The sequence below is a fragment of the Micromys minutus genome (genome assembly GCF_963924665.1).
Source record: "Micromys minutus genome assembly, chromosome: 2".
Taxonomy (NCBI): domain Eukaryota; kingdom Metazoa; phylum Chordata; class Mammalia; order Rodentia; family Muridae; genus Micromys; species Micromys minutus.
In genome coordinates this window covers 1,159,871-1,183,355 of record NC_137971.1, presented here as the reverse complement: position 1 = coordinate 1,183,355, position 23,485 = coordinate 1,159,871, and the positions used below count along the sequence as shown (strand labels likewise).

The 23,485-nt window shown below is 40.9% G+C and overlaps 1 protein-coding gene across 2 annotated transcripts in view; it reads right to left on the bottom strand.

Moving 5' to 3' along the window:
- Positions 1 to 12,315, bottom strand: part of RAB11FIP2 (RAB11 family interacting protein 2) — a 34,708-nt gene extending 22,393 nt beyond the window's left edge. Inside the window, exons 1-4 of one of the 2 annotated variants that reach the window (XM_080912021.1) lie at positions 11,957 to 12,315; positions 6,382 to 6,824; positions 4,989 to 5,457; positions 3,323 to 3,348 (exon numbers count right to left, since the gene is read on the bottom strand). In XM_080912021.1, the coding sequence (XP_080768147.1) occupies positions 3,323 to 3,348; positions 4,989 to 5,457; positions 6,382 to 6,824; positions 11,957 to 12,309 (1,291 nt within the window). In that variant the 5' untranslated portion in view covers positions 12,310 to 12,315. The remainder of the gene's footprint in view (positions 1 to 3,322; positions 3,349 to 4,988; positions 5,458 to 6,381; positions 6,825 to 11,956) is intronic. The other variant, XM_080912020.1, reaches the window with a different exon arrangement.
- Between the last annotated feature and the right edge of the window lie 11,170 nt (positions 12,316 to 23,485).

Sequence of the window (23,485 nt, the reverse complement as noted above, 5' to 3'; positions counted from 1 at the left end):
CACAGAAACTCATAAAGAGGTGAACTTCCCAAGATGAGTAGGGAGGCTCAGCAGAATGAAAAGCTGGATAGAAGGAAAGGCTAAAGCAGGACAAACCTTAGCATTTATATGTTCAACTCACAGCTGCTGTCTGGACCCACACTTCATATGCATTTCTGACTGGAGCTTTTTTCAACAGAACAAAAAGCATTTTAACCCACTACTCACTCAGCAAAATAAATGTTAAATGTGACTGCATGGGACACCTTAGCCACTTAGTTCTAGAAGCATCTACCTTTTCCTACTGGTGTTTCAGGTTTCTTGCTCTTCTGAGAGCCAGGCTGATCTACACCCAGCTACTACGAAGGTGAGCACACTATTTCTAGAAAACGTCAAGTCTGGTGTGGTAGTGTGTACCTGTAACCTGACAATGAAGAGGATAAGGATGTGGCAAGAGAATCTTGAGTTTGAGGGTATGGGAAGAACATGGAGGGGGTAAAAAAAATTGAAGAATAAATATTGGCTCTATAGGTCTTAGGTTGCTGACACTATTCAACATATTCTAGCATGTTCTAGCACCAAATAGCCACATGAAGATGAGAATGGTGGTATTCCATTGAAATGTCTTCTCCAGAAACAGTCAAAAAGCCATATGGCCTCTTTGGCCAATCCCTTGTCTAGGCGTGGAGGAAGAGGCAAGGGGAGAAAGCGGAAGAGCAGAGAAGGAAGCCCATGTGCTGTGCAGCTCCCACCAGCTCTGTACTAAGCCACAACGGTTCCATCCTTTACTGCAGAAGACACAACAAAATGGTGGCTCTAAAAGTGATCAGGTATAATCCCAGTGCTTGGAACACTGAAAAGACAGGAGCTCAAATCCAGCCCATCCTGTGATACTCAGTAAGATTCCCATCTGAACAGCACTGTCCTGGTGAGTATGCCTGCCCAATCCCACTCGATTCTAAATAACCTGTTTTAAAAATTCTAACCCTGAAGGCATGTCCAGTACAGAAAGATACTGCTTTATAATAAAGAAGACACAACACAAATTACTACTTGAGTCTGTTGATAAACAAACAAAAAATGTGTCAATAATTCCCTATGACTTTTGTCAACAAAAGGCAAGAATAACAATTCTGAAGCATGAACAATATCATCTGACATTTTCCTAAGAACATGAGTTCCAACTATAGTTACATGCTCAGGAGCAGTGAGACATGGCATCTAGAATCTCAGGAAACACTGGACTAATGTCTTTCACTTACACAATGCATAGTAAACTAAACCAACTCAGAGAGTGCCCTTCTGGGCACACAGCTAAACCCAAATTCTTTTTGATTTTTAATTGGATATTTTTAATCTACATTTCAAATGTTATCTGCTTTCTCAACTTCCCCTCCAGAACCTCCCAATCTCACCCACCCCACCTCTATCAGAGTGCTCCCCTACCCACCCACCCCTAAACCCAAATTATTAACAGTTTGCAGTAAGGATGAGACCTGACTGAAGTCTGGCCAATGAGACATATGCCGACTGATGATTTCAGCCCTGGCACATGACAGCACACAATGATGGACGATCCTCACCCCACCCTGTTTGAAACAGCAATATGGCCAGTACACGAGGAAGAAGGCCTGGCTCCACCTATTTACTCCATTGCCATCCATAAGGTCCAGTACAAAGCCCCTGAGATCTGTAGTTACTGCAGCTGATAACCTAGCCTACCTACCGTACAGACACTAGGAATGACTGCTTATGCCAAAAGTCCTAAATATTAGTGTAAAGCTCAGCTTTTAAAATCAGTACTAGAAACTTGCACACACTAGATAAGTACTCTTACCAATGAAGTACATCCTTGATCATTTATTTAACATTTTAAATTATGAAACAGGATCTCAAAAGTTGCCTAGGCTGCCACAGTCCTGAGTGGTGGCTAACCAGTGCATATTGATTCACTGGCTCACTTTATTAGATTTTAAAATAAAAAAGTACATAGCAACCTTCTTGAATCTATATTCAGTGTACGAGGAAGATCTTCATTATTAACACTAGGCTAAAGCAGGAGACAGGCACAATGAGAAGACTGTTATCATGTTTATGTGCAAAATCTCTAATGTGGACTGTCTCTCAAAAAGCATACAGGGGACTAAGGTGAAAAGATGAATGGAATTACTCATGACAGTGGGGGGAAAGGGCACAATGCATACTCCTTCAGAAAACTAGACTGCATCAGAAAGCACTCTGAGCTTGGGAAGCCACTACTCTCTAGCAGAATGGGAAAGGCTTCAGGAAAGCAGAGCAGGTCACCAGGAAGAACACTGTTAGAGTGACCTTCAGAAAGGAGCCCTGCATACTGCTGAAGCAGGCAGCTTGACTGATTTCATCAGTTTCCCACAAGGCTATAGGAATGACTCCAAGATGGAAAATAAAGTGTATTTAGTTTTCAATGTGGCTTTTCCTTGGGCAGATGCTACATATACGAACATTAAAAACCTTTAACTTCTAAAAAGTATGTTCTTAGTGACTGAAGATGGAGGAACATAAAGAAAATTCTCCAGTTCTAGTGACATGCTTAGTCAGAGGACAGACAGTTCCTGTGCTCCTGCAATCACGGGCATGCCAGTTCACATATCTGCTTCTTGACAATGGACGGGCTTTAAGTTGACTCAGTGGTCTCAAAACCATGGGTTACAAGAGTCCAGGAGCTCTCTACGTAGCTTTTACTTATCTACTGGAAAAATAATTCACAGTATATGATCTATGGCTTCAAAAAACCCTGGTCTGGATGCTACTTGATCTGGCTGAAGATGACACTAGGAGAGAAACTCTAGACACTATCCTGGCCATATCCTCTCAAGTTCCACCCACGCTAAAACTGCTGGCTGGAAACTAGGGCTGCAGCCTTTTTACTCAGCCGTCTATATTCCACTGTTTTGAACTTTAACTGGAGCCACCCATTAACTACAAATGTTCTAATTTACCAAAAATATGATTTGTGACTTGTGACACAGAAACTTCCAGGAATACATGTTCTGTCCCTGTACCTGGAGCCCCATAAACATAAAGAAAAAGTCTTATATTTAAAAACCTATTATTCATATATACTTGGAATCATAGAATTTATAATACAACCCTGTTTTTGATAGTAGTGTTAATATTAAAGTAGAACAAAATGAAGCTGAAATCTAGCAAAGGCCTCCTTCCTGTTAAATCCCATGAAGCCCACAGCTTGAGGACAGTTCTTTTTTTCATATTATTTGTACTGTATTATTTCACAACCAGTTCCCATTTTTTCTTGCTTTTCACTGGCTCTAAAATTACCTAGTTTAGCCAATCTTTAAGTTACCTTGAAGAGTTGTTTTCAGTAATGTCCTGCAAAAAGAAAAACAAATGTTCAAAAAGAAAGGGGCACACTCCTATTTGTGCCTGTATCTAAGAGTTGGTGAAACAGAGAAAACAAGAAGAAGTCTCTGTATGTTAGCGCATCAACACATGAACTCCTCAATCAACTACTGATACCACAACATAAAAAGTTATTTCTCTCAAGCTTAGTCTATAAACAAAACTGAATGATTTTTCCCCCTAAACCTACAGCAAATCCCATCTGATAATAAGGAAAACAGAGAAAATGAGCACTTCCCTCTGGAAATTTTAAGTGTATTTTTTTTAAACTTTTAAACAGCACAGAAGATATTCAAGGGTGGGCCTTGCATGTATGAAGGAGAGCCAAGGAGAAAGGCATGCCCAAGTGTCTGTTAATGCCTCATCTTCTATGTGTACTGAGACGGAACAAAAAGCTCCAATTTTAAGGAAAATGATACACAGTAAATCAAACAAGACAGAGAGAGGTCACCTGTACCTTCCCCAGAACTTCTGGGAGCTAAGGGGTTTCAGTTTGGCTTTAGAGTTTTAGAGTATCTGCATTGACTTTGCATGTAAAAAGTCCAAACCTGAAACTCAGAGTTATATCTGTGATGAAAGCATTAATATGGATATATACTTCTATATAAAAGTGGATCAGGTTTCAAGTCAAGGATGCTCAGCCTGAAGAAGTAACAAATCTATTGGTTCCCTCTCTGGTGCCTGGCTTTGTACTTTATGTGTTACTTATCCTCACTAAATTCTACAAACTTTGTATTATTTTCTTTGCCTCAAAGATGTAGATGCTGAGGGTCTCGAGAGGTCACAGTACTCCACAGCCAGGATTCCCACTCAGGTCTATATGTTACACATTACAACAGGAAGAAAGGCTTACATTCTGTGGCTAACACTGAGCCTCTACTGTGTTCCTCCACAATTACTTAAATCTTTCAAGGTCATCTTCATCTTTGCTCGAGGTTCACCCCCATTGCAGAACCTCTGACTCTAAAGCTGTGAAGTAATCAGCAGTACATACAGAAGGGCCCAGCGCTTCAAAACTCACAGTTTTCATCAGCTGACTGTGCCTATAGCTACTTGTTATCCAGGGCTCTGGTTAGGGTACAGACAGTGCCCCTAAGGGTACTGAATTCCAGAAGACATTCATGAATAAAAGCTATTCCTGATCAGCTGTTTAGTAAAGACAGTTATCATCTATTAAGACATTAGTTGTTCAGCATTTGCTAAAGAGCACCACTCAACACTGAATGCTACTGGCTTGCTGACACTCCCAACAGCCCATGATTTAGTCCCTGGGAAGTACCTAGAAACATATCTCTGGCTTGAACTCATACCCATGGCCTATTCACTCTCACTAGGTCTCAATAAGCACCATGCTGTTTTCACCAAGAGCTGTGGTGGGTTTCTGTCTCCTGTAGGAAGGAACAGACTAGGGCTGAGAGGAAGAAGCCTTCACCCTTCTAAGGTCAAAACACTCAATCCCAAGGACACATGAAAACAACAATGCTCATATCTACGATGGATTGTCTTTGTTAAAGTAAAAGTAAGTAAATAAAAAGAATATAAAAGGAATACTTATTACATCCAAGTACAAGGTTTCTCAAATAGCACATGTTCCTCCTTGGTGAGCTTACCTTGAAGATGGCATTATAGTTGAAGCCCTGAATTTTGCTGTAAACGGGTTGGTTGACTCATATTCAAAATAGTCCTGCCGGTTTTCACTAAAAGCACTAGGTGATTTCAAGTCACATGGGCTATCAGAGCCTCCATTGTTCAGCTTGTCAGATCTCCTGCTCTCTCTTTTCCCTGTCACTCTCTCAAAGAGGCTCACCTTCTCTCTTTTCTCCCTCTTACTTTCCTTCCTGACTTCAACTGATTTGGAAAATAAATTCATGCTGCTGTCCCACGGCTCACTGCTTTCTTCGAATGGATTCTTCTTCCTTGGCAGTGTTGCAAATTTCTGGGGTAATGAAGCAGTCACATTTGTAAATGGGTCACTCTGTCTTCCAAAAGAGTGTTCACCTTCATCCACAGTGCTGCCAGGTTGGTTCAGTTTAGAAGTGTCAAAGCTTAGTGTCCGTCTGTGTGGAGACTTGAGACTTCCTACAAACATTTTTTCCCATTAGTAGGTGATAGGTGACACATGCTATTGTACTATCTGACACACTCTGCTGCTGCTTCAGAATGAGAGTAATTAACTAAAGATATTAACCCTCAAAATATTCAAAACAATCTTAAAATTAGGTAAGGAATGTTATGAAGTAGATATGCTAATAATAGTATACTTTTAGACAATTATATTACAATCTTCCTTGGCTCAGAAACCATCACATGAGAAATGTATAAAATCAATCCAAAGGACCTGCTCTCATGATCATGCTGAAAAGTCTTAAACTTTTCCATCATTAGAATCCAACTTAGTTTCCTCTAGGAACACTTGGATGGAATGGAATATATGCTGCAGTTTTGGTTGTTGCTGGTTTTTTTTTTTTCTTCTTCCCTTTTTGATGTGTACATAGTTATTTGTGGAGGCCAGAGGTCAACCAGCACTGGCATTCCTCAGGAACTACCCAACCCATCTTGTTTTTTGAGATAGAATGTCTCAATGGTGTGGAATTTGCCAAGTGGTCTTGGCTAACTGGCCAGGAAGCCCTGGGGATCCACCTGCCTCTACCTCCCCCACGTCTGTCTGGCTTTCTGAATGTGCATCTGGGGCATCTATGGAACTCAGGTCCTCACACTTTCAAGGCAAGCACTTTGCCAAACAATTCTTGCTGTAAGCTTTTGAAATGGAAAAATGGCAGCAGAAGAAAAGAGGCCAGACCTTGAAAGAAGACTAGGCTTCATTTCACTACCACATACAGCAAAAATACAGATACAAGCAAGCTTGTCTTCAGTGAATGTATCAATTAGGGTTGGGAGGTACTCAATCAATGACTGGTTTTAGAAACATTGCTCTTCATTTTCTATCTTTAGAAGTTGCAATACTTAAGACAGGAAGGAGAAAGGAAATGAGGCACCACTTACCAATTTCTGGAACGACTCCAAAGGAGTCTATCTGGCGACTGAGAAGATGTGTTGGGCCTACAGTGCTGGGCTTCAGCTTCTCAGAAGATAAGTGGGACCCAGTTAAATCAGACATTGAATGGGCAGAAGACAGCCGCTGAGGACCCAAAAGAAAAGGCTTTTTTGGTTTGGATTTCATCTGCATTTCGCCACTTGAAAACTCAGGATTGGCATCAGGCATGTGAGTGCTTGGAATGATGGCAGAGGATGTATCAGAAAACACCCCGTCGCTTTTCCTCCCTTTCATCTTATCTTTTAATTTTGCAAAAGGTGATCTCGTCTTGTCCTTCATTGACAAGTCAAACATGCTTGCTGTCATGTTGTTCCTCATGAATTGAATATTGACCTTTATCTCACCTCTGTTTTTTATTCTTTTTCCTTGTTTGGACTCTAATCTGAACCACCTTGAAGAGAAGAAAAGGAGCTGTAACAAACAATGGTGGCAGCACTGCTGTATCCAGGCGACACTTAAGTAAAGTGGCCACATATCTGTCTGCAAACTCAATGAAAACCAGTAGCTACAGGTTTCTCATTTTACTCACGGTTTACAAAGAAAACAAACCAAGCAAACAAATGGTCTAGTTTCTACAGAGTGACACACACCACAGGAGTGAGTCTTGGGCACTATGGAAAGCATTTTAGATAAACTTTCCCCTCATAATTCAAAAATCATCATCAAAAGTTCTTATCAACAATAGCTAATTATATTTTCATATGGGACAAGTGTTACTAATGGCCTTAGGACATGCTTAACATTCAAAGACACTGAGCCAGAAACTTTGAAAATAATTCATCACATCTAATTATTTCTGAGTACCATAAAATGACAAATAATGATTACATTTAAATAAAATACTTAGTCCCTATCCCAAAATATAATTTATATAAGTAGTAAACGAATTTTATTATTAATTTTATTAATGAGGTAGAATATAGTTTGTAAAGTAAGTGTCATTACTTATATTTATATAAAATGAATCTAACCCTTTTTTGAATAAAATATGTAAAACGAATAAAATGTAAGAAGTGATAAGCAATAAACCCTGTGACACTGTTGGCTGTAAAATGAAAAGATGCTACAGACAAAGCCAGACCAGCTCCCAAGCTCTTCTTGAATCATGCTGCCAATCCTTAAGTGAACTACATACGAAGCAGGGCTTGTCTTAATGTCACTTACGGTATTTTATACACAAGAAATTCTCCACTTGATGGAGTCACAGGTGGTCCGTCACTCTATAGGGCAAACAACCCAAACCCGAAGCAGCGACGATGTTTTCATGTCATTTAGTAATGGGGTCTGAGCCCCGTTATGGAGACATGTTGTTGTTTAAATCCAGATCTAGTACAGTGCAGAGTTATCTTAGCTGCAAAGCAACTCTGACCAGATTTTATGTCACTTCTTTTTGTTGTTGTTGTTTGTCAACAGGATAGTTAAAAGATGGCTGGAGTTTTATACATCAAGCCAACAATGGGCATACAAGAAGGACAAGAAGGACAGGATAATCTATATCAGCTCTATGATGGTGCCACGTTTCCCTGATAAACTGAAATGATTCAATCAATTAAGACATATCATACTAATGCCTTAACAAGCATTTTCTTACAATAGAATATTTTATGAGAGAATGCATATTTTACGATCCTACACTAAGAAAAAAAATATACAATGATAACATCTCACCGGGATTAGGAGTAAGAAATGACAGCGATGAACTGTGATAACACCAAACAATACAAACATGAACTCTCAGAACACCTCCAATGACACAAAGCTACAGACCCCAGAATCAACTTAGGGTTTTTGAAAAACAGAGCCATTTCATTGGCCTGAGAGACACTTCTGATGGGTAACACCAGAGAAATACTCAAAAATCTCATGCTATATGAAAAATGAGAAAACGCTCTTTGTGCAAATGTGTGCACACACACACACTCATACACACAAGCAACAACAACAAAAAAGTGAATGCAGAGTTTCTAACAACTTGATAAAAGCCCATTTGAGAAAAATACATCCATGGTCCCCAAAATGGAAGGGGTGAGTATGGTCAAAATTCAGTATTTGAAATAAGAACACATGAATTATTTATATCAACACTCTTACTTTGGTGATGGAGAAACTGAGACAAGGAGAAGGACAAGCCATTTCCCCAAGTCAGATGGAAGCCAATGAGGAAAACATCTAAAGCTGATGAAAAACATCTGCAGGAAAATACAAACTCGTCCTTACTTATGAAGCCCATGTGTTAATAAGGTTAGCCACATGGCTGCCACACAGAAGAGAACTCTGTATTTAACCAGAAAGTACCAGGGTAGAAAGGGATGTTCACACTCCTCTCTCCTTCCGGGGGGGGGGGGGAGAGAGAGAGAGAGAGGGAGAGAGAGGGGGAGAGAGAGAGATAGAGAGAGAGAGAGAGAGAGAGAGAGAGAGAGAGAGAGAGAGAGAGAGAGGCGGAGGGATGGAGGGACAGAGGGAGGGAGCTCCTTGAGGACAGATGGCTTTACACTAAAAATTCACTTTTTTATTTCTAAACCATCTTCATAAAATCAACAAGATTCAGCTCCAAACATAAGTGCTTTATAGCATTTTAGTTTTAGTAAGAAACTCTAAACATCTACGAAAGCTTCAAAGAATAAAGCAACAATATATTTGAATCCAAGTGTAAAAAAAATATTAATTTCCTACCCTCCCCCATAAAAACAAAACAATAATAACTAAAACTCCTGCAAGAGAACTCTGATAAACAAGCTGATTTATAGGGTAGCCTGACAGGTAACTTCAGCTGTTCTGTTTGAAACCGATCTTAATGAGAACTTCAAGAATCCTGAAATCCTGTTTGTTTTCCCAGGCTTCAAAGGGACAAATGAAGACACAGCACTTGGGAGTAGCTGGATCAATGCCGATTCTTTTCCACTCTGGAGTGCTGGGCTGAAATGGTGTATGGCTTCTGTTCAATTTTCAGCGGGCACAGGTCCATGTCCACTGCCACACATGTGGGAGTGATTCCCAAGCAATCGGTGTTGTGTGGTCACAAATGGGACAAGCCTGGCAATAAGGAGGCTAGAGGCCAGAAGGCAGGTGCAAAGCAGGCACTCGAACATGAGGGCGCGTGCACACGCGCACGCACACATATCTACATATGTGCCAGTCTCGTCTAACTCTAGATTCTCTATTATTAACTTTTGAGAGCACTGAAAGAAAAGAACATCACTTACTTGGGTTGTTAAAAATCGATGGATATTACATAACAGCATCAATGATTTTCCCATTCTATTATTAAACACTGTGTTATTTCCTTAAATCTCAAGCCAGAACCAACCCAGACATCTATTAAAGAGGGCAAAGGCAGAGGTTCTCTTTCTGCTCAAAGGATTTGGCTTGGGGCCTCCCCATCCCCTCTCCTTTAAAAAGAAACAATAAAATAATATATACATATATACACACACACATATATTCAAAGTAGAAAATAGGTTAAAATGATAGTTTTAAGCATAATACTTTTTGCCTCTCATGACACACTTGAAGACAAGATGTAAACACTTGTCGTTTTCACTGTCAGAAAGTACGAGTGTCACACCCAGCAGTTTCGTGGGACGTCTCAATCAGCTGGGAGCCTTCATCACTCATTCCACTTTTCCAGAAAAGCACTTGGGGATATGCTGACAAGGGCTAGCAATGCGCAGAATATTAAATACCTTTCTTTTAATACACTGGTGGCTCTAGTCTGTCTTTTAGTGTGCCACATGTGCAGCTGGGCTGGAAAAGGAAGCTATTAAATATATTAAAAATCTAGAAATATTACCAATAAAGATACCTCATCAAATACACAGTTCCCATTTACTCACCAGCACAAAGCAGTGAGGGTTTAATAACATCTGAAAATCTCTTTGTACGCAGTAACATCACAAGCCCTGTTGATAGCATTTCAAAGCATCTCCCTTCCAAAAGCTGTCCTTGATTTTATAGACAGAATACACTGTTAGAGTATTGTTCATGGTCTAGTTTATAGTTACGGCAAAGCTGCCAAAGACGGAAATAAAACAAGATTTTTAAAAGGCTACTTCGTTCTCAGGGTCTTTGGATCTACACTTGGGCCTACTTAAATTTGGGAATTTACATCCGAGTGGTCTGCAGTATTTCACCATTAATATTAAAAGTATGTTTAAAGCACAGTGAGATTTGAAACTGTAGATGCTCAGAAGCTCACAGTTGAAACACTTTAAATGGTATACACTAAATCACTTCAAAGTGACAATTTGGGGCAACTTATTTGGTTATTATTAATTTTTCATTTTAAATCTGATGAAGAACCCCTCAGAAGAAAGAACATGCTATTTGTTAAATATCAGGAAATTTAAAAATCATTAAATATACAATTTAAACTTTTTCTCCCCAACTCCTCATTGAATATTTACCTATTTTTTTCTTCTTGCATTTCTTGTATTTTACTTTGCATACACTAAATCTCAGATAAAGACTTTATTCAAAACAAAACAAAAACAATTCCTATTAAATGAAGTTTGCTGGCAGGTTTTACAAGGGAAAACAACAGAGAAAAGATTATACTTATAAGAAATTAATATGGACTTAAAATTGTCATCGTAAAAATAGTGCTCTAAAGTGTACGTAGGTAAACATCCATCAGGACTGAGTTTTGTTCTTTTTTTATAAAGCTACTTGGGAGAAGTGACGTCCTCTGATGAGCCCAGCCACCTCAATAACCCTCCAGGCCTGTTATAAGCTACGCATGTACACGTGTGTCAGGTAAAGGACCTGACTTTCCAAACATGCTACTTGTTTCGACTTAGAACATAACATTCTAGTGTTGATTTGCATTTTGATTTCTTAAATTAAGTATATCTAACTTAGGCTTCAAAGTTTCGTTTCGAAAGCCATGTTTTCATCAAAGAAGTCATTAAATCACTGCATCACCAGACTATAATCACTGTCTCCAATCTTAGACCAGTCAATCCCGTCTAAACACAACAGCTTTACTGAACTGATTCTTCAGTAAACAATAGCTCCACTATACTGCAAATTCAAAGGAAAAATGTCTGTGCAGACTTCCAAAACTTTTAACAACTTTCTCCCTGTCAAGAAGTACTGACCCTGAAAACTAGTGGTGCAAAAATGAAGGCCAACTGTTTCCAATGCTGAAACACGGGGTTCTAATATTAGTAACTTATCCTTTGACAGTCTTTATTAGTAATTTACCTTTTACCAGTGCTCAACAAACATAGACCTAATGGTACACATATATTTAATCTGCTGATTTTCCAGCTCATGCTCTAGGCCTCTTATAAAAAGTATTAAAAACCGGTGCAAAATATTCCACTGTTTGAGAACTCCTTTTACCTCACACCACAAACTGAGGGGGACAAAACAGTTCGCTAATCACTCCATTAAAATAAAAAAAAAAAAAAAAAGAGCAAAGGTTATTTTCACGTCAAAGTCATGCAAAGAGAAGTACTTAAAAGAACGGCAAATCCATATATCTTCAAGTACCCAAAATCCAAAATAAATTATGTAACTTACTCTGTTTTCCTTCTTTGTTTGTCCTCAAAGATGTCATTGAGATTGATTGCCACCTGCCCTAAAAACTTATCCAGTCCCACCAGGGACCTGTGCATCACTATAAGAAAAAGAATGTATTTCTCCGGATTACCCTGCATGAGCAACCCAGGCAGCTCAAAAGAGGCCTCCTCCTTCCAGACTGGCTCCAGGGTTTTCTCTGCAACAGATGTAGAATACTTCTCTTTGCCCAACTGAATTATGGTGTATGTGTCATTGGTGCCACTTTTGCCTTTTGGCTTCAGATCTTTAGCTTGGAGCACTGTGACCTGCACGTGGGTTGGAAACCACTTTTGGGCTTGCTCAGACAGCATCATTCTGGGGGTTTTGTTTGGTTTGTTTTTTTTTTTCGGCTTTGTTTTTGTTTGTTTGTTTGTTTGTTTTTTGTTTTTCTCTGCGCAGAGTTCAGAAGCAGCGCAGGCAGCGCCCCTCCCGCGGGGAGAGCCCGGTACCCTGATCACTGCATCCTTAAGGGCACTTCAGTGAGCCTGGGAGTCAGGACTGCCCCGAGGTCCCTAAGGGCTGATTTCAAGAGGACCAGCGGGATGGCCGCCGCCGCTGCGGGGGTCCCTTTCTTCCGTAGAAGCACAGGGGCCCACATCACCTCCGCGCCGTCCGGGCCTCCGCTCGCAGCCCCGCGCCTCGCGTCGCCGCCGTCCCGGGGCCTCCGGCCCTATGGCCCGGCCTCCGCCTCGCGCAGCCCGGCTCCACCTCCGACCCGGCTGATACGAACCGTCGGCGGCCGCGGGGCCTGGCTCCCTCCGCCCGCGCGGCCTTGCGGCGCCTCGGCTCCTCCCCGAGAGTGGCGCAGGCCTGGGCGAGCGGAGCGAAAGCGGCAGTCCGGGACGGGCGCCGGAGGGACGCGGGGAGCGGACGACAAACTGAGACCAGGCGGCGGCACCGGGCGAGGCCTGGCCAGCGACCCACCCGCGGCTCCTAGCGCCCGGCGCACGGCGGACGCGCCACTTCCGGGTTGGCGGTCTCCATGTTGAGCGGGGCTGCGCGAGGGGCGGGGCCGGGCGGGGTTGGGGGGGGGTCAGCGCCTCCCTGGTTGCCGTGACGACGGGGCGCGCGGTACGGCACGCGAAGGCTGGGGTGCGCGCGCCGGACTGTGGGTGCTGAGGCTCCAGCCTAGCGGTTGCTGCGTTCTGGGGACCTGCGAGCCTGCAGAGGCAGACAAGGGATTCTGGGAGGCAGCACTGGGTCCTGTTCACCGCCCGCACTTGGAAGAGAACCGGTTTCTATCTTGGAAGTTAGGATCTATCCCAGCTGTGTATTCAGTCCTGGCTGGACGCTGGTGTCCTTAAATGGTGGTAGAGCACATAGCTCTTCTTGAGTGGCAATCCAGGCTTCAACCATTCTCCAAGTCTTGAAGAGTAAACCTTCAACTGATTAAAGGGACCTCCTGAGCACAGACCAGAAGAGAAGGATGCAGATAGATTTCCAAAGCTTTGGGATGTCATCAGAGACCTGATTCTGGCCCCCGTGCCTGCCGCCATAATTTTATGGGACTATTTTGTCATTTTTCTCTCCCTACCTTGTGTGGATGGCATCCAAGTCAAAAGCATTCCCTGAGAGCTCACTGTCAAGTGCTTAGGAAACAAAATCCCAACCTCATGGCTAGAGAGGACACTAGTTCCATGTCTCCCCTTCCTGCCCTACTTTTCAGTCTCCAGAGATGCATAATACCTCTTGTTGACTTTATTTCTGTCCATATCTTCCTAGGAAATTCTAAAGTTCTTTGGACTACCTGGCAGCATGTCCAACCTGCGGCCAACGATAGCTATGAATGGGGACAAACATAAATGTTATGAGAATATTTAACTGCATTGTGCTTTTCTTCAGGGAGAACTTTGTAGACAGATGACAGCTCTTGAAGCAATGTCAAAAGATTAGACATCCCTGAAGGACTTTCGAGAACTAAGCATTAAGCAGACATGCTAACCAATCTGTTGACTAAATGTTTTTCTCCCTATACGGGACTAATTCTGAGGATAAATATGATAGATAGGAATGTATTTTATCCAACTTAAAATGGCCGTGAACCATAAGGTATTGTGTTTATTATTTTCGGGCAAGTTTTAAAACTTGTGTTATACAAGCTGGGTTTTCATCCCTGGGAGACAGTGTTTGAAAAGACCATGTGTACAAATCAGAACAAAATCATCACACTGCATTCATAGCATCTGGATCCCAGAGTGAGCAGTTGTCATCTTTAAAGAAAAACATTTTCAGGGATTGGAGCACTCAGTGGTGGAATTTCACCAGCATTTCTAGAGAGAAATAATTTGACACCTGAAACTTGCAGGAAAACAAAACAAGTGTTTCGAAATCCAATTTAAGCAGTTTTATAAAATGCATTTCAAAGGTTTCACGTATCTATTAAAGGTTGTAATTAAACAATAGGCAATTATAATAATGGATTGTGTTTTTAAAAAGCTTACAGTGTTTGGTAAGTTTTATTAATGGTTGTAAACTTGTTTACAAGTATCATTTCACTCATTGTTGAAACACAGCCATTTCTAGGTGGCTGCAGCAGTCCACTGCAGAGCATCAGGCTCCAACACAACACAGAAAATGCTCTAAATGCAAGAGCTGACAACCGAGATTGCTCTCCTCTCTTACATCACACCTAAAGTGTAGTTTTCTCAAAACCTAGCTAGAGCCAAAATCGTTTAATATTACTGTGTAGCAAGATAGGAAATCATGACATAATAGTTTTAAGTCAGAGAAAGAAAACAGCATCTTTTTGCGCATGGGAAGCAAATGAACACACAAACCATAAGGACTGAAGAAAGTCTTGAATTGCATTATAAAAAAGAAGTAATTTCCTAGAGTGATCGTTTTTACTGCATCACTACATTCAGAGTATAAAGGCATGTTAGCTAAGCCAAGAAAATGGTTGGCTCATCTGAAAAAATAATATTTATATAAGACCCAAGATCAAAGTGCTCTACTAAAGTGGTTTGGGTTTTTTTTTTTTTTTTTTTTTTTGCAAGTTTTAAAAATTATTTTTTACTACTTTTCAAGTGTATGTATAGTTATTTTTAAAGTTAGAAAGATCATATGAGTGAGTACAGACAACCCCAAAATTGAAGACAGCTACTTATTTTTAAAGTTCTTTTTTTGGTATCAGTAATGGTATGTCCAGAACAAGGCATAGGGTTAAAGAACAGACATATTTTATAGAATGAAAATGTTGAGAATTCTAATTTTATACTGCAAGCACTTGCTACAGTGAGAAAAAATGGACCAGAAAGTTAAAGTGGTCACCATTATCCTCCACACACACAGTTCCCCAGATCCCTCGGATGAAAACAGCAGGTACTGTACAAGGGAGATCATTTCTAGCACATTGGAAGGTTTTCCAGTTGAACATCCACATCTCTAAGATCACATCTTGTGAATCTCCTGCAGGACATTTGTGAACTCTGAGTATTTAAATAACTCATTGGGTCCAGCATGTTAATGCTTCAACATGCATTACGTAATGGGTGGTGTGTTGTTTTCCAGATGGAGATGGAGAAGCTGAAGAGAAGCAAAAACCTTTTCCATGGTATTACTAAAACCTTTAAACTTCAGATACAGACCCTTACTGCACATGCACACACACACACACACACACACACGTGCACTATACACATATGCACATACAAACACACACTCTACACACACACTTTAAGTAAAAAATGATTTGGCACATTGAAGTCTAATAGCAAGGACTAGTGTCAAGGATTTGAGAGGTTGTTTTGTTTCATTTTCATCACTGGGTTGATTAATCACTCTTGTGGAGCTGTGAGGTCTCAGTCTGTGATACACGAGAAGCAATATGCTATGTAGTGTGCAAAGCCTGAGCCAGAAACCTGGGTCTGAATTCCATGTTTGCATATTGCTGGCTATGTATCTTTAGGAAGGAAATTGCCTTCTTTGAGCCATCTGTAAAACCAGAGTCTGTCCTAACAAACACCAGGGCATCTCCTCCCAGTCCTGGTTCCAACTAGTCCAACTGGAGCACGAAGAAGAAAATTTCATTTTAATTACCTAATTGGGTACAGAAAATACACTAAAGCAGATTTCCTTTTTATGTAATTTATTAATGATAGACCCCTAATTTGGAAGGGATGAATAGATGTGTGTGTGTGAATATATATATATATTTCAAGATGTCCTGTGTATTCTCTCCCCCAAATGAAAGCAATTAATGATCAGAGAAAGGAAGCAAATGTAACTCTAATTAATTGGCCCTGCTTGAGGAAATTGACACCAACAGCTCAAGATTTGGAAGAAATTACACATAGGGCAAGTGTCTCGAAAAGCCTTGAACTGTTCTCTTGTAGCCAACAGTATAACTTCTGTTATCGGCAGCTTCTTTGAACTATGAAAAGATGATAGGGAGGGTAAGAATTTGTGGGGCAGAGCACACATTTGCACATAAGGACGTTTCATGTAAAAGATTTTCCATTTCTTGTTTATGGTCTCATAATATTATGTCAGACAACCTTTGTTCCCTCAACCAAGTAGATGCATATGAATTCATATAACAGGAATGCATTTATGACAACTGCTATATAGTATTGGATAAGATGAATAAACCCCATTTGATCTTTTGTCCTTCCAAGGAACATTTAAATTGTTTCCAATTTTCAGCTATCATAAACAATGGTTTGTAGATGTACAAATTGTCTCCTTATGAGCATGCACAGAGAATTTTTTTTGTAGTAATACCTCTTTTCTCGACCATACATTCATTTAGTTATTTAGTTAGTTACCGGATGGGGAAAAATACCGCAGCACACAAGTGGAGGTCAGAGGAAAACTCAGAGGAGCTGATTCTCTCGGTCTGCCACATGGGTCCCGGGGAATGGATTCAATCATCTGTCTCATGGACAGATACCTTTGCTACCTTCCCACCACACTTGTCCCTAATACCTCTTCTCCAATAATAATGAATTTTGTGACTGGCAATTAGAAAAGCCCGTAGGACAAATAACAGAAGACCTGAGTCACTCCTTGTTCTACAAACCTACAAACTGTGGACCTGGTAAACCGTCATCCACGTAAGCCTCAAGAGCTGAAAAGTAAGAATTGTTGTTCGTGAAAAACAGTGAATTCTTAGTTCTCTCTCTTCCAGTCTCAGCTGCCTTGTCATGACCATCTTAGCATGTTCAGTCTCCCAATTGTTATCTCTCACGTGGTTTACACAGAGGTCAATAATGATTGGAATCCTCGTAATTACTAGGTGATTATTATCAAAGTAACTTTAACCCCTTATCCTTGCTGGCAGGGTGGCTCAGTGAATAAAGTAGCAGCTTAGCTACCTGGATAACCTGAGTTCAATCCTTGGGTCCCACTAAAGGTGACAGGAGACAGCCGACTTCATAAAGTCATCCTCTGGCCTCCACATGTACTGCACACAAGTGTACACACACACACACACACACACACACACACACACACACACACGTGTGCACTCGTGTGTATGCACACACACACTAAAATTTGTAAAGATTAGTTTATCTGTCCTTGTGCTTTGTAAAAAATATATTTTAAGAGTTTTAATGATTGGTTTGGCTTGGAATGTATAGCATTTCTGGATTCTGGGTTAATCTGAAGAGCATCTGACTTCCAGGCCACTCTCAAAAATATATGATGGCTTTGTTTCTCCCCCTATAGATTGTGTCTGCATTTCTACTTACTGATTCTTTAAATGTATTTGTTGTATTTCATCTTATTTCTTGTATTTTATGATTTTTATAAAAAGCCAGGGATGGGGAGATGCTATTTTGAGTGATAGGTCAAACTTATCTTGTCCCACAGCCAGATTTTAAACCATCTCTTCTGAAGCAATTTTCAACTGAGCTGAACAGTGACCTACTCCGTCTGAATATTTGGAAATGTATTTTAGCTTAGGGGCATGAGCTTATCTTTGTGCACATTCTGACTGAGTCAGGTCACCTCTGAAGCACCTACTAGTTATAATATAGAAGAGGACCATTGAAAACTTCAATGACAGTCATTTTGTAGCAATCAGAAGGATCATAGCTGTCTGGATAGCCAAGATTAAGCACGAGATTGTCTTCAGTGTTGTTCATTTCAAGATGTAACAGGACACTTGGAAAGCAGGCTCTCCACATCTTTTCAACAACTCTTATACCTCAATTGGCTGTAAACATTACCTGAGCATCCTTGATGTGATGCCAGGGCCTAACTCTGCTTTAGTGTGAGCTGTAGTGGGAGCACAGAGAAAAAGATAAGTGACTGATTTGCAACCCATGGCATTCTTCAGAAAGCAGCAATCAATGGCGTTTGACATCCATAAATGGCAGAGAGACTGAGAGTATTAATGGACATTATCTGTGGAAAAAGAACCATCCAGGCCTCCACTAACCATTTCTGCTTCCATGACAAAAAGATGAAATGCTAACCGACTGTCTTTTGCAGAAAACTGTTGGGTTTTCATTCAGGAGATTAAAGCTGATCCACAGCCTCAATCAGCATTAAACATTTGTTACAGGGCTGAGAATAGTGCCGGATGGAAAAGTCTTTTATAAACAAAAAGAATTTATTAACTATGAAATTTTATCATGGTTCAGGTTTGTATCTATTAGGTATGTATGCATTAGTATTCACACATTTCTCTTCAAGCATCAATGTTTGCTTAAAATGATACGAGTTGAACAGATTTAAAAGCAAGAAAATTCCAGTTTACCATCATTCAAACTATATCAAAGCCCACTCAATTTTATAAGGAAAGGCACTCGCAGAAGAAAAAATTTCAGTGGATATGAAGATAAATCCCTGTGATGAGCTGAAATTGATGTCTGTTGCGAAACCAAAGAAAACACTATAAAACGAGGCTAAATTTAAATTTATTCTGGGAGGGCAAACCCAGTGGCTTCTTGGAAACACATCCCTTAACAAGCTCATGCGGTTATAAGGTTGATAATGACTTGATAACAGCTTATGACATTTATACCTTTCTCATTCCTAGTAATTGGCAGTCTCTCATGACCTTCTGGTTTCAGGCAAGTGCAAGGTGAGCTATGCTTAGAGCTTCAGAAAAGGAAAGGATACGGAAAGCTGGTGTGGACAAAAGAGTCAGTTCCTACTTTCCCGTTTTTAAAGTAGATATTAAGAAAGAGGTAATGGCGAGAGGATATGCAGTAAATAATGTGAAGGCCAAGGCAAAAAGACTGCAAACATGCTGAGTTCAGCTTGTGCTTAACTGAACCGTGAGTTCAAGGCCAGCCTGGACTTCAATGTAAGATCCAGCCTTTAAAAAGGGGATGGGGCAGAGAATGCAATGGATAAAATAGGCAGGTTAGACAAAGATTAATTCCTGCAGGGTAAAGAATAGACTGACAAATAAGATCAAAATAACTAGATAAAATTCCCACAAAGAATAGGCAAACTGACAATGACACTCCAGATAAACATAGTCATCAAAATGCAGAAGCTCATTCTATCTTGCTATTCAGAAGGGGCCTTGAAAGTGAATCAAGACTGTCCTGTGTTCTCTGAAAGCAGCACAGTAGTAACAAAGTATCAGGTTAAAGGGAAGTGGGGCTCCGACAGAGGTCTGAGGCATCCTGCTCAGCCTCCTACCAGAAGGCTGGATATTGAAGGTGGTTAAGGCTTGGTGACCTGAAACATCTGTATAGCCATATCAAGCTGCCACAACCAGGACTCGAGGTGGCTATTTGTAATCTAAATGAGCCTTTTGTTATCTGTATATCGAGGGTCCCCCCAAAGCTGCCACAACCAGGGCTAGGGTGGCTAATAGCATGAAAAACTTCTGTGTTACCTGTATGATACATGTCAGACCCTTCCCTGGGCCCTTTAGCCAACACAGGCAGCCTATTTCTAGAACCCATCTTCTTGGAAGAGGTGACATGTGCTCCAAGCCGAGTTTCAATGTTGTTACACCTCTTTGTGCACTGGGGATTGCACTGCACTAGGAAACTATTTCCCAAGTTGTAGTGTGTTTAAATGTGCTGGCAGTAAGCCTCTGGCATCAGACTCCCAAGTCTGGTGGAGCACTGACTAAGAAAAACCAAGTTTTTCTTCTTGCCTCTTTGTGGATTATTTCCCTGCTGGTCATGACACTTGCAAGGACCCCCACAGGTTGGCATAAAGGATCCTTGAGGCTGGGGTCTGAAAGATTCACCAGGTACAAATCAAAGAGCAAAGACTGACTATGATGGGATTATTTTTTTATCCGTGACTTTATCAGGATAATAATGGGGATAGCATTGTTTGGGCTTTTCCCTGGGCCCTCAGCCTCAGCCCAGACATGAACCTTAGCTTTTGTTCCACAGAGGATAAGGAGGAGGAAACTTAAATACCATTTGTATTACTATTTATGACTTAAATCCTAAATGTTTAGATGTACCCTAATATGATAGGTCTCGACAGGAAGAAGAAATGGGATCAAGATAGAAATTATGTTGGCACATAGTAGGACAACAGCTACATATTTCATACCTAGCACCCGAGTGTGTGACCTGAGCTCATATCCCTGGATAGGAGATATCACATTATGAGGGAAGTAGAGTGAAGGCCAGAGCCCAGGGGATTCTGGGGCTTTTCTGCATTGTCGTAAAGTGGTCTCATGTCCTATCTTTTCCTGGTCGCAGATTAAAACTAAATGTTACAACCCAAAGTGATAACATTAGTGAATTAACTGCGTGGAACTGAGTGGAATTCTACCAGCATAACAGGAAAATATCTAGTCTCTTTCTGGACTGCAGCTGTGGTGAGAAGTCATGTTTGGACAAGGACCCTCACAAAATTAACACAACCTCTGAGTTCTGGTGATAGCCAACCATTTCCTGAGGGAACCTCAGCACTCTCCTTGCCTCTCCTCTCTCATTCTGGTGGCTACAGAACTGTGTTCAGAGGACAGTTCACACACATGGACTGTGGGTCTCATTCTTCCCTCCCTCCCTCCCTTCAGCCGTTGGCAACTAACAGCAGCTATCCTTTCTCTTTACCACATCTTCAAGGGTTTATTTCTCCACTGGGTCAATCTCATCGATACAAATTGTCTCCAGTACTTATGTTCACTTATTTATTTAAAAAAAGGGGGGGGGGACAGAGACAGACAGGAAGGCAGAGAGACAGAGTGAGAGGGAGAAAGAGAGAGACAAAGAGAGCCGTCAGTAAAAAGCTTGCAAACATGAAGCTCTGTGTTCAGTCCCAGAGGCCACATTAAGCAAAGAAAAGAAGCGAGACATGGTGGCAGCCACCTGTGATTCCAGTACTAGAGAGGAAGAGTCCGGTCCATGTGGAACCTTAGGGATTCCTGGCCGCCTACCCTGTCTTCCTTGGCAAGTCCCAGAGCAGTGTGAAACTGTCTAAGAAGAAAAGAAAGAAGAAAGAACATCACTTGGGAAACCACATTGTTTTCTGACGTTTTGTACGCACACGCATGCACGCACACTTGCTAACATGTGTCCTCTTCCTTTGTAGCTAATTCTCTTAAGAGCAAATGTTTCTGACAGGCTTGTCCGTGCTTGCTGCTTCCCCATTCCCTCTTGATCATCTCCAATCCACCTTCGGTTTTCACCCTGCATCTACCTATCACCATCACCAACGTTTGGTCTTCACCTGGTCTGAGCCAATCATCCTCACTTGATACTTTCCATCAGTTGATAAAATTGGCGTTTATATTCGCAAACCGAAGGCACCACCGAAGACCAAGGTTCAGAGTGATGGTCCTCTCTGGTGTGATATCTGGTGTGTGGCTGTTTAGTGTTACAACAGTACAAAGCAAAAGAAGACAGAAACCAAAGGTTGCTTTGCTGTACTCATTTGTGTGAGTTTTCAGTTACACTTGAAATGTATTCTCTGTTCAACCAGTGCCCTCACTTTAAACTCCTTGGATTAAAATTTTGAATTTGCTGCATTTCTGAGAAAACATGAAGAGTAAAGAGAACCTGAGACTGACAACTTGTACAAGAGACTTTGATTCTGCCTTTCAGTAATGGAAGTTTGTGTTCTGGGACCCTTCTCTGATCTAGTTACTTATGTGAGAACCCCTTATTTTATGCCTCTTATTTTATAAACAGTGTATAATATAAAACATACATACTATATGTAATTTCTACACATTCACTCTATCATACAATTTTATAAATATTAAATATTCCATAGCATGCTACTATGTCATAATTCGTGAATGTATCATATATAATTACATAATCTATTGTTATGTTTTGTATAGGCTATGTATAATTAACACATATGTATATAATTAGAGGTTTTTGAGCTGCAGGAACCAGATAACTAATTTGTTTAGAATGGCTTTATTGTATTGATATAAGTGGAGTAAAATTAGACATGAGAAATTTCATGGTTGCTTAAACCAAATTGCAAATTCTGGGCTACACATTTTGGAGACTTGAGCTTGAGTGTGGGGATCTCAGCAGCAAGATCTCACGGCTGCACAGATGACTATCAATGAGGCCCAGGTTCACCTCTGTCCTTCACCTGGGACCTCCACTGCCTCACAGCTCTCTGCTGTTTCCGACCTGTGCCTCATCTTGACAGTCATCAGACCTGCCAGGACTCCCTCAGCATTGACTTTTGGCTTTCAGCTTTCACCCACGACTGAGCGGGAGTTTCATGAACCCAGCTCTCTTTCCTGGGGTGGGCCATCCTAATAGTCCTGATGCTGTGACCTGCAGCTCTCTCTGTCTGGGTGGAACGGGGACTCTGAGCAGAGGCATGGCTTCCCAGCAGAGCTGGGATGGAGAGGACAGCTGATTCTTCTGCTGCACTGTTGGCAGGCAGATGCTTTGATTGATAAATATATAAAACACATTAAAACACAGACTTCTAAGGCTTTTGGTGTGGTTCAAATTTCAGGGTCAAGCTTCATTTAGGAACAAAAATGCACTCCCCATCTCTTCTTAAGTGAAATAGAGTTCAGACTATGGTACGTTCTCAACACCATTGAAGTTTACAGCAGAAACAAGCTTTATTCCAAGTATCTAGATTCCTGCTAGTAGGTTTCCTCTGTTCAACTCTTGGACAAATGTTAACTTTACAAATTCTAAATGTTAATGTTCTCCAGTGAAGTGAACTTTCTTTTTTTAATCACCTTCCAGCCTTAGTATCCATTTAAAAAAATTTTTTAAAGCCAACCTGCATTTGGAATTTCTGGATTCTTCCGTTTGTCATGCAAATATTCAGTTCTGTTCTTTTTATGATAATACAAAATAAAGTAGTTTCTCATAGTAACCTTGTAAATCATTTACTTTCTATTACATGCAGCTGGTTTTGTTATGACAATGATTTTCTGTGAGTGTCCACTGCTGCACATACAAATGCCAGAATAGTCATCCTCTACCTGGAATCTCTATGCGATTATTGTTTGCTCCCAAATAATAAAATAATTCAGAAATATAGAAAGTTATTGTAATGCATTTCTTTTTACTGTATAGTTATATTGAGAGGGAATCTAAATTTCTAAAACAGGACATCCCATCT